This window comes from Heliconius melpomene, chromosome 8, assembly GCF_056956725.1.
Source record: "Heliconius melpomene rosina isolate 202511_hmr_F chromosome 8, ASM5695672v1, whole genome shotgun sequence".
Taxonomy (NCBI): Eukaryota; Metazoa; Arthropoda; class Insecta; order Lepidoptera; family Nymphalidae; genus Heliconius; species Heliconius melpomene.
The window spans coordinates 6492224-6504857 of NC_140396.1; the positions used below are offsets into that span (position 1 = coordinate 6492224).

General features: G+C 30.2%; 1 protein-coding gene across 3 annotated transcripts; it reads right to left on the minus strand.

Annotated features, from left to right (window-relative positions):
* Window positions 1–636: 636 nt before the first annotated feature.
* Stt3B (catalytic subunit 3B of the oligosaccharyltransferase complex) lies at window positions 637–12562 on the minus strand. 3 transcript variants are annotated; one of them, XM_085189520.1, is made up of 15 exons: window positions 12262–12562; window positions 11944–12162; window positions 11608–11851; window positions 11306–11504; window positions 9748–9919; window positions 8155–8333; window positions 7846–8030; window positions 7001–7188; window positions 6418–6520; window positions 5923–6165; window positions 5551–5648; window positions 5218–5346; window positions 4656–4740; window positions 3910–3933; window positions 637–3108 (listed from the first exon to the last, which is right to left on the minus strand). In XM_085189520.1, the coding sequence occupies exons 1-15, from the start codon at window positions 12441–12443 to the stop codon at window positions 3031–3033; spliced, it is 2328 nt and encodes a 775-aa protein (XP_085045646.1). In that variant the 5' UTR covers window positions 12444–12562; the 3' UTR covers window positions 637–3030. The 3 variants fall into 3 exon arrangements, with proteins under 3 accessions (XP_085045646.1, XP_085045648.1, XP_085045647.1); XM_085189522.1 differs by having other exon boundaries at window positions 3898–3933; XM_085189521.1 differs by lacking the exon at window positions 3910–3933.
* Between the last annotated feature and the right edge of the window lie 72 nt (window positions 12563–12634).

The window sequence follows — 12634 nt, forward strand, 5'->3', positions numbered from 1 at the left end:
CTTTTTAACAAAAAATCCAACTATAGAGTATTTTTAATTATTAAACGAAGGAAGTTATCAAATGTTTATCCAGAACTACAATTTGTGAGACGAAAATGATCCTTATAAATCCTTATAGGTAGACCTAGGTTCCCTCTGACTCCCCTGATGCTACTGCACAAATAAATAAATGAAAAAGACCATACTTTCTCCTCCAACTAAACAATAATACAGGCTAAGTAAAAAAACAGCGATTATATAATAATGTAAGTATGCAGAGAAAATATTTATTTATTTATTTATAAATATTTCTCAGAATGGACTTTGAATCTGTGTACTACAATGACAGCTTCATTAATATGAATAATCCGTCATTAATATGAATAAATACGAGGGAAATGCTAATTTTAACCTAATTTTATGGTACTCCACACCAAAAAATAGTGATTGAGAACTTTCAATACAAATAAAGGAAGAAACTTGAAGATTGGAAACTTATTGGTATAAATATTACAAACTTATATTGGTAGTTCATTTCATACAAAATGCCCACGCCCGCAGGCTTAAGTTTATTAAATTTTATAAATCGGAACGGAACCCTCGGTAAGCGAATCCGATTCACACTTGACCAGTTTATTTACATAGTAAAACAAAATATACATGTTTTAGCTGTTTATTAAGAACATTGTATGGTACAATGGAACTATAATACATCAATAAAACTCTGTAAGAATATACGAAAAACAAATAGTGCTGTGCAACAATAAAATAAAAACTTATAACATCTCCACATTCACGGGACACTTTTACAAATACGATACAAAAAAGATTTTAGGCCAAAACACACTTTGGATACTATTTATTAATATTTAAGGCTTATAAAACTAAATTATTGATTGCTTCATACGTATATCCTTTTACTGAACTAATTTTAATGAAATGTAAGAAAATATATGTATGTATGTACAGGTACACAAATATTTGAGAACGCGATTAGTTTATTATTTACAAGATAAAAAATGATTATATTATATTACGAAAGTATCCAAAGCGTGCTTAGAACATAGATTATACTAAACAGCGTAAAAGTGACAATTGATATTATGAATTAATCACACCTAATCTATGGCTGGTCAACATTTTATTTAAAAATGGTGGAATACCTCCTTCAAAATTTAAAAAATAACATAATACGTTTCAATAAATTTCTTATATTTATTATTTACTTTATTGCTGGTTTAATTAAGTTCTGTGCGAAAGCACTATTAAAGAGAAATATTAAATCTTCAAAAAAATTATAAATACAAATTATTATGCAAATCTTGGTAAAATAATTATAAGAATAAATTCAATTATTCTTATTAAGTATAATTGACCAGCTCTCAACTTTGGTGTTACATACATTAAGTTCATTAATACAGTCCCAAAAATATTATTGCATCGATCGTAACGCTATGACTTAATAATATATGAAAAAAATTATACATATATTGTGTTTCTTGTTAAAACTTTAAATTATTGTGATAAGTACTGAAAACAAAGCGAGGTAAAAATTTTCAATTCAGTGCTGCCAGATGTTTGCAAATTAAAAGATAAACGCTCTGAATTTTTTAAGATCTTTCTTTAAGTCACCTTTTCATTAATTAATTTATTAAAAAAATAATTATCAACTATAGATAAACATTTCAACGTTTCAATATTTGAATTTAATAACAACACACCTGGCAACATTATCTATCATAAAACATTGTGGTTAAAAATTATAAGTATCTATATATTATATAATATTTAAAACTATTTAAATATTATACAAATGGACGTAGCAATTACAAACACCCTCTTTGAACAATAATAATTTTAAAACGCATTCACATGGACACTTGTGAAAATTAGAATTAATAAGCAAAAGAAGTGGAAATAAAATCATTTATCATTTACTTTACATATAAATATACTTTAAGAATTAAAAGATTGATTCTATGAAAATATTTAAAAAAATATTGGTTCGTTAGAAAGTGAGTTAAATTAACATTAATTATTTTCGCTTACAAAGACAGGTGAAACTATAAAGATTTCTCTACTTTCTGCATATTTTTTTTGTCTTTAAAATTTGTTACTTAAGTATCAAAATAATGCCGTAAACTCCATTAAACAATTTAATAGATATTATTATAAAAAAAGTAACCATTTAAATGCAAACACTGACATATCCTCACAGACGTCCACTAATAAGCAATAAATATTATTATGACTTTAATATTAATAATGCATACATGCATACATACATATTCCCTATATGTAAAAGTATGTTTTTCCATAATAATGCATTAGGATGAAATGTACTCTATTTTCACAGAGATCCACCACCATTGATCATGCAGTACAAAACAAACAATCAAACATCAAACTAAAATAAATTTTAAAATACAAAGTAAGACACAGAAAAACATAGCACCTTAAATTGAATTAATGTGGAAACTATCGAAAGCACAGTGTCCATATGAATGGGCTAGAAAAAAATAATAATTTAAACATATTCTCCTAAAAATTAAGAAATTTCAAGAAACACATTTGTCTAAGGACTACGTACACATAAAATTGGTGTCAGTCACAGGTCAAAGTCGCTTCAGCTTGTAACATAATTATGTTCATTGACTTTTAGAAATGTCAGTTCAAATTCTATTGCACTTAAAATATTAAGTGTTATCTCGGTACCAACCAAAGTTTTCGAGAAATATTTTATTTAGAATATGAATATCAATGTATTTTGAATCATATCATAATCATAATAAACAAAATAAAATATACTCAATAAATCAAATTATACTCTTATGATAAAAAAATTAAACCCATTAATAAAAAAAACTCTGCTTTGCTAGGTTAAATCATAAAAACATTCTCTATCCATATTTTATGAGCTAACAAATTAAAATTCATGTGTAAAAACTTAAGCCGATCTTCACATATCCATATGTAATGTTTACTTTAAAAAACATAATTTCTCAAAGTCAATGAACACTATTGTTGTCAGCGGGCGGTGCATTAACTGCGTCACTCCAGCTTGCCGACCTTTTTGCCCTTTATGAGCGACGGTTTGTTTTTCAACAAACCTTTTCTCCGTTTCGATGTCTGAAAATAAAATAAAAGTTTGACAATATTAATTAAGGAACTTTAGCTTATTTAGGCATGGCTCCGCCACTTAACGAGATATGTCACTGCGGTAAGTGGAGAATGGAGTGTCTATACACCATTTTCCCTCTGCATACTTTTCTAAGCGACAAAAAATGTGAAGCAACTTTATACATCTTGAGCTACAAGCTAGCGTGTTGAGTGACAAAAGTCACCACAAAGGCCGGAGGTATGTAAATAATTTAAATATAAACATTCCTACGAGTGGGTGTCGAACCCACAACCATCACATGTACAATCAGACAGACACTATTATAACCAAAAGATTACAGAATCAAATTGACACACTACAAAAAATTCCATTTTTTAGAATTATATAATCATGCAATGCTTGGTTTCTTAAAATTGCACTTTGTCTAGCCAGATCGATATAAAAATTATATTTTATATATTAATATTTTTACCTATTATATTTGAATATACAATAAATAGTTTGACCATAATTTAATTAAAAAAAGCAAAAAACAAATACTCAAATTTTATATTTTAGTTGGTTATAAAAATTAAATATGTTATATAAAATCTATTACAATTAACATATCTCATTAGAATATTAATAAAACATATATAATTTGAATTATTATTTTATTTTCATGTTATTTTATTTATATTGTTACATACATATTACATATTTATATTAAAGTAAGTAAGTAAGTAAGTATTAATATTCTAAATTATAATATCTACTCTAAGAACACGACATCAAAACACAATGAAACGAATAGGTACTTTGTACTATACCATCGGTCCTACACCATAAGCAGGCTGTAATTAAAATAAACGTGATAAATTTCCTCACAGTGTGAAATCAAAAATATTTAATCATAATTATGTAGAATATACGCAGGATAGAGAAAGAACACCATGTGTTGAGACACTTTATTGTCCACTCAATGGTAAAACACAAAAACAATTAAACATAGCGAGATTCGAACCCGCGCCCCTGGTAAGCCGTCCAAATGCTCTGATCACTAATCCATACATACTGCTACGACGAAAAGTCGTAGCAGTATGTTATTTCATCTTTTTTATCTTATTAAGATGTTTATTGTTAGAGTCCCACAACGTTCAAAGATATTTACGTTTTCCGAAATATTTTTATAACTTATATTAAATCAAGAATACATACATATAAACAAATATGTATATATAAACAAACATACATACATAAAAATATACATAACAACATTTAAATGGAGAAAACCAAGGTCGCAATTTTTATTATGAGATTGGGGTAAGAAATTGTGGATTCAATCCTCACTTAAGGAATATAAGTTTACATTTCCCTACTGGCAGACTAGATGCGGCGTTGACTTCCGCAATTCAACACGGGATGTTTCAAGATTTAGAGGAGAGTTGAGAAAAGAATATCATTAATCTAGGTTTCCTATGTTGACCCTGCTATGCGGAAAAAAGCGTGAAGCTAATTAAAAAAAAAACAACTATAGTATATAAACTATAATATGAGAACATGTTCAATTGCTTACCTTTCTGGAAATACTGTTAACAGTGGGTATCGATCTCTTGGCTAGCGGCAGTCGCGGCCGGTTAAATTCGTCGGGTTTCTTTACTCTGAAAATAGTAATTTATTATCAATATAAATTTGTCACAGGCTTCCTTTTTTCACGCCGTATCTAGCCGCATATAGCATCGCAGGCGGAGGCAACTTAGTGGTAAGACACCCCATTCTCTATTAAAATCATTCAGTGAAAACTGACGAACAAATCCTTCTGTTCTCCACTTTCTGCCACTAGCAGATATCAGCGCCACACTTTGCCTCCAATATATGTATATGTATAAGTAATAACTCTTACCATGCTAACTTAAACATAATTAAAATTAATAACATAAATTAATCAAATTTGGAGTTTTTTTTAAATTGTTTATCCTTCCTTCCTCAACTTATGGTCACCTATGGTACCTTTTGTCATCTTACACATTATTTCAAAATTTGGAGTTGCAAATATTTAATATTAAATAACATAAACACTCATTTGTTTGAAAAACTCCTCAAATAACAAAAAAAACTACAAAAAATTAGTATATTACCTATATATTCTAACAAGCCAATGCTCGGTAGTGTAGGCTTCTTCTAAGTACGTGAGTTTGAATCCCCTGTTCCCAGGTAAAGCACCTCGAGTGCGGTCGTAACCGGAGGGACTGCCGCCGCTATCGTATCTGGAATTTTGTTTTACCACTTATTAACATACTAGCAAAAGCCTGCCACTTGACTGTCTAGGGAGAGTAGTGTCTCCCTAGACATCTCGTCGAAAATTTTAAAGGTTTACCTTTAAAATTATCGTGTAGTGCATGAAAATTCTTTTTTAAAAGAAATTATTTTTTTTAAAAAAGTATAATTAAATGTAAATAAATATAACTTACCTATAATATGATAGTTTGTACATGAGACAATTTAACATAGTTTTAGAAGCTTCTGAATCTATTCTGTATTCACCTCGTTCTGTAAAATAGTCCGCTTCCTATAACAATAAAGCAGAAATATAGTAATTTCAAATAAAAAATGGCAATGATCAGGTAATAGCCAAACTAAAATCTAAAGATATAAACACAAAATCTACATCAGACCGATGCCTGATGTTTTGTTTAATGTGGCTATCACAAAACCAAGCAAAAAAAAATTACTTTCTAACACATTTTAATATATTAAGGGAAGTTAAAAAACGAAAAGAAAAACAAAAAAAGTAATAATAAACAAATTCAAAATGGAAACTTAAAAACAGCAAAAATACCAACATGAATATCCTTAGGGTGTTCCCCCTCAGCTATACGGACCATCCATATGAACTTGTTTATATCATCACCAGAATATCCAATGGCACCACCGAATATGACCAAAACGTAATCCACGTCCAGCATAGTCATTATATCGTAAGCCGCAGTCTCGTTACTAGCCATGGCTTTACCTACTAATGCTATGTGAGAATTATTCCAAGTGTTGTTGTCTACTAATGTCGTCCTGTTGCCCATGCCTGCTATCTGTGAATATTGATTTTTTGATTAGGTTTCTTTAAAATACAAAATGAATTAAACCATTGCAAGAAAGAAAAAATTGTGTACACAATCTTTATGGACACTAATATTCATATATATTAAAAAAGAATTGTCATACTAAATGCGGCGTCAATTTCTGCCACCTGATAGGCATCGCCTCTTAAAATACTAAGATAGTGGAGAGTAAAATATGAAAAGTAGTTACGTTTTATTAATGATAATTAAATATTATAATACCTGGTACCCATAATCCCACCATGACATAATTCTGGCATCTTCTGCAGTGTTCTGTGAAAGCCAACCATAAGCTTCTCTGAAGTCGTCCAGGATTTTTCTAGAACTAAGTAATCATGTTAAATTAATAAATATCCATATTATAAACCTAATGTAAGTAAAAAACAGAGTGAACGGAGACCAAACACTAACTCAGCAAAAAGGGAAAATGTATGAAAACAAACCTAATGATTCTAGTTTCATTCTTACAAGACATTTTAATAAACTAAGCCACAACAATATTGTGTGGTATTTTTTAGTCTGGTAACCTAAAGTGAACGCAAATTAACATAACCTAGAAATTGATTTGTAACGCCATTACGGATGAAAGCGTAAAGCTGCAAGTAATTGACGAAAAACGCTTAACCCGCAATATACAAAACATTTGTATAACCTTAAAATAACCCAGAGCGAGAAAAAGAAATCGAACCCAAATAGAAATCGTACCCACAACCCTCACGTTTACACTCGCACACCCCTATATCCTGTGCCATGACGGCCTCAATAAAAAAACCATTCAATATAAAAACAATACAATATAACTTACCCATCATTACCATAGCTGGCCAACACAATACTGGGGCTGGAGTACGCGTTGGAAGTTGCCCAGGTGCAATGCACGGAGAACAGCATCAAGAGGATCATGAAGGCTATTAAGGTTCCTGAACGGATGTTCATGCCGAGGACTGTGTCTTGGGCGGCTGGCTCTTGGACGCGCTTTTTTAGTTTACCTGCCTGTGGACGATATTTTTTTTAACTTTACAATGTATCAAAGATAACACCTAGAGTTAAAATGCTATGTTTCATACTATACTGCGTGTTAAATGGGGAACTAAACGCAGCTCTTTGTTATATTACCAGAGCGAGCAAATCAAAATATTAAATTATTCATTCCCTCAAATGGCAATCGCACAGCCGTCTTGGTTACAGCCAAAAGAAAAGATATAGTCCTCATAAAGGAAGATGTTTTATTATATACAATTATAGCTAGAAGCAGTAAATAAATGATAATAAATAGGCGCAGTTACATTCATATCGCAACCTTACGTTTAGCCAACAAACACATAATAATTATGGAACAAAACTGAAGAATGTAAAATCATAAGACTAAAAGTTGTTCCTCCCATTATCTTATTTATCACTTTCTAATATTTGAACAAAACATTCAATTTTTTAAAATATTCTTATATTAAAAAAATATTATTATAAGCACTTTCTAATAATAATAATAATTAAATCTTCAGAATAAGAACGTTTGGACAGTTTCCAAGAAGAGGGGGTTCGAATTCTGCCACATAAAAAAATTTATAAGCTATCCAAAAAAAAACATTCAAAACAAAATACCCTAAACACCCCTTGTCTATACTATACAAATATCCTATATAAACTAACCTTATCATACAAATTCTTCTCATCCGGTTCAGCCGGCGCAGTGGGCACTTCGTCCTCTCTTAGTACCAAATCAAGTAATATGGAGAACGCGATACCAGCAAGCACACACACAACTGGAGTTAATGTGAGCATCAGTCTGACCATCACACCGGCGAAGTAGACAGCACTCAATGCATATAGGGCCACTGAAATTATTATTTTCATTTAGAATTCAGCTATCCATAAATTATGTCACACATTTTGGGAAAGGTAGGGGTAATCGCGAATAAATTTACAATAGCTTTTTAAGACAGCTAGAGAATTACATACCAAAAACTCTCTCATCATTTATATTCTTGATGCAGTACCACAGTCCTACAGGGAACGTGCACACCAGCACGTGGAGGTCGAAGAAGAATGATGACCATGTTGTAGGCTGATGCTCCGATACTGAAGCTATGATGGGAATATGGATCTTTGCGTAGCCGGTGTCCCATAATGAGTAAAACCTATGAGTTAGAAAAATGATATAAACATGTATACTAATCTGCACTAAACTAAAAAAAGTACTGAACAGTTTGTTATTGATTGATTGAACTCACTAATCTCAGGAAAGAACTACTCGAATTAATTGAAAAAAATTGAGAAAGAAAAATTGTGTTGTATAATACACTTATTAAGGAAAGCTAAATTGTATATTAGAATGTCTTGTGTTTGTCATACACTAGTAGTAGTTGCTTCTATTTGACCGTGAGAATGAAGTCTCAGAGTTAGTTATAAAATTATTTTTCCATTTTTTTTATAAGATCTGCTATGAAAAGAGAAGTTTAGAAAGAATAATTATAAAAAAACACTTTAGTTTTTGTTTATTAAATTTACTATAACAATCAATATAAAGTCATAATAGTACAATGTCAGAGTGTAAACACAATGATTGTTGTAGGTTGGGGGAATGAGTTATTTTCTATTGTACATTCTTGCAACACAAAGCATACCATTGATTTCAGTCACTCAATAATAAATTACTCATATTTGGGAAGAAAATGGAGAATGAAATGTCTTAACTATAATAAATATAAACCATATATGACAAGAAATGTATAATAGTTATTAAGTTTAAAATATTAAAATAAAACTTTTATATAAAAGTGGAGTAACTTTTGAGCTGCAACAACTAAATAAAATTTTCTGAACATGGGTTTAAAATTAAACATAAACATATATCATGCCCATTTTCATACTATTTTAATGTAAATCAAGTAGTCTAATAGATATTTGCAAGTATAATTTTATGCTAAAACATGTGGCATATTGCAAGTAGTTTGCATTAAAAATATTTAAGCCATATTTAAATTTACTTTTTTTTAGCTTCATATTTTATTCCACACAGAAGAGAAGGCAGAGAGAACCTAGTGTCAAGGCACTACTTTTTCACTGGTCAAATGCAAATAAAAGTAATTATTCCCTGAGTGGGAATGTAGCCCACAACCATCATGTTTACAGCCTCACAGTTGCCCACTGCTATTTATTATATTGTATATAAGTACAGTACTATAACAGTAAAAATATTACAAACACAGTAGAAACTCGATTCAAACTCAATGTCATTCGGATAAGAATAAAAGATAAAGAAAAGCTGGTTTTGTGCATATGTAGCACAAAATTGCTACATGTCTATTAAAAGCAACAAGTACATATCAACGAAAATCAACATTTATTAAGAAATTATGAATATTTTCCAACATATGATTTATACACATATTTACGTACATATAATTTTTTTAGGTTTCATTGTACAAAATAATTATCGCGGTTGATAGTCCGGATAATCGCGAATCCGTATAACTGAAGGCCGGATAATTGAGTTTCTACTGTATTAAAAAAACTCTTTGACTTTTTAATAACTTGACATATCCAACTCACCTGCCACTCCAAGGTGCAATCACACCCATATACGTAAGTAAAACTACAGCTAAAAATACTGCGCCAGCAGCTATTAGGCCACCCAATATTAATAACTGTTTCCATTGACCTTTTGGATTTAGACTGTGTAAATATTTTAATGCTCCAATTGCCATTAGCAAGGCAAATACACCTAAAAATATATAAAATATTGGATTTGTTTTTTTAGCTTCACACACACGAATTCTGGAGGCTTTGCGTGATGAGTGCGGAAACACAACTCGGCCCTTTGCCTCAACCCCAGAGCAAAGAAATGAAAATATTAAATATTTCATCTCCTCATGTCTTCCAGTAGGAATCGAAACCACAACCAGTTGCGTTTATAGTTGCATGATTGTGCTCCTGCTCTATGACTGGCTCATATGATATAATATGATTTAGTCTGAATATTAAAAAAAAACATGTTGAAATTTATATCTTCAATATGACAAATTACAGTATCCTTAAAGATCAAAGAAATGTTACAAAGGAAGCTTTCCTTTCAGTGGAAATCAAACCTACAGCCATTAGAAGCATTTTGCTTCTCAATTGTATCAAAATAGCCAAAATAAGAAATAAAAAATATAAGCATTAAATATAATGTACCTAGAGCCAAAATCTAGAAATTATTTTATTTGTATAATTTGTAAGCATATTAGCATATTAATAATATGCTATAGGCTTAAAAAAGCAGACCATCTGTGAAATATTTTAGTCCATATAAGTTATATATACCTTTTTTCACATAAAAATATAAAAAATAAAATTATTGTCATTGGCATGGCAACACAAATTGACCAGAGAATAGGGAACAACCTATTATTATGTATGACAAATAAAAAATTTAGGCATTAAATACATTTTTTCCAAATATATGAGCCATAAATTCTTTCAATTGTACAATTTGTAACAGTATATTATACCGTATTTACATAAAACCAGCTGTGAAGCAATACTAATAAAACCTTATCAAACAATTACTCGATGTATTTGAGTGAAATGTTAAATTGACTTCTTGTACAACAGTTTCAATTTTGTAGTAAAGTTTGATATTAGTGTTTATTTATGACATACAAGCTATATTTATGTTTTTTATTGTGATTAGTCTTGTAATTATACATTTTATAATATTTTATTAATGTATTAAAAAGTTAAAAAAAAATGTATTTAATTTATTATTATTATTAACCTGTCAAGTATCTAATTTGTTTTATGGTTATAATAATAATTTACATGAAGCCAATGTGTCACAGATAGATAATATATGACTGTAAATACAATGGTTGCAGGTTGTCTGTTGGTGTCGATGGTTGTCGATGCCCATTAACAACTAAAACTACAATCAAACATTCCTTATGTTTATATTTTATTTGTTTACATTTCTAATAAGACAAATCATATTGTTAAGCACCACCACTCAATATGCACTGTCTCCAATTTAATTAGAACATGGAGCACGGAGTGTTACAACAATAGGTTTTCTCTTTTACTAAAAATATTTTATATAAAAAAATATTAAATAATAATAAAAATGTTCTACCTGATGCAGCCATGTGTTCACTGGTGCGTATTGGTTGAAAACCAACAAATGGTATTTGCATAGATAGTAATAATCCAATAATGTAGAAAACAGTATAACTGACAAATAGTCTTTGTGAAAATCTCCCCATTATCAGTAAAATAAACACATGGAGAGGAATCAGATTGATGATAAACACATAACCACCCCATGCCGATACCTAAAGATATAATATTATCAATTTATTTGGGAGTCATTTTTTTTAAATATAATTTATGAATAATAGCAATGTTATTTTATGTTGGAATAAAAAAAATACTTACCATGTAAAAGTAAGATAAGGCTGTGCAGATTGACCAAAAAACTGATCCACTTTTAATACTTTTTAACCACAAGTAATAAGTAAATTGCAAGGCAAATATGGCAATGCCTTCATTATCATAACTGCCTGCAACTGATCTACTGCTATAGCCCGGAATAATTGCTATAAAACAAGCAGCAAACAGACCAGCTCCTCTAGACCATAGTTCAGATGTTAATAAGTAAGTTGCTATAGCTGTTAACCCACTAAAAATAAAAAGTTTATAATAAAAACACAAAATGAAAGAAATTAAAAGAACATTTCAGTTTAGAATTATATGATATTAGAACTATCTTACCTGAATACTGGAGCAAGAAAAACACAAATATCTCTTATATGTATAGGTATATTAAGAGCATGCAATATCCAATGTATTGTCCCTGATGTGATCATGAGGCCAGGGTACACTGTACCCCCCACGATACGCCCCAGGGGGTACCATGCTCTTTCATCGAACCAATTCAAAAAATTGTAGAACCCATGTTGTACCATGTATGCTGTCGATCTATAGTTAAACCTGTAACACGTAAGGAGGAATTCGTCAATGGAAAAAGCACTCTGAAGTAAATTTTATAAAATTATAATATTTTATTTTTAATAACAAAAAAAAGCTTACCAGGGATCGAACTCATGAATAATACTTTCAAAACGAATAACTGCGAAAAGCCGGGAAGCAAAACCGGCCAACCAAGCCAGTGACAAAACTGTAACCGTGATCAGTGTGCTGAAGCCGGTTGTGTTATTAAACACTCCTTTACTCCGGCCGCCGCCTGGTTGGGACGTTGCCGATGCCGGCATCTTAATTTAAAATAAAATTATTGATTATCTTAAATTTTCAATAAATATTTCTCATACATCAAATTCCACAATACGAATCTATTGAAATTGATTGACTTTTGGCTGACTGACACGTCTCTCTTATAATTAAGCTTGCCAGTTGTAAATAAATTTAATATAAATATATTTATGGTTACTTATTCTCAAATTGT

Coding starts and splice junctions, on each gene's coding strand:
- Stt3B (XM_085189520.1), bottom strand. CDS start 12,443: ATGCCGGCATCGGCAACGTCCCAACCAGGCGGCGGCCGGAGTAAAGGA. Junction 12,163..12,261: donor ATTCATGAGTTCGATCCCTG/GTAAGCTTTTTT, acceptor TACGTGTTACAG/GTTTAACTATAGATCGACAG. Junction 3,934..4,655: donor TTAACAGTATTTCCAGAAAG/GTAAGCAATTGA, acceptor TTTTAATTACAG/CCTGCTTATGGTGTAGGACC.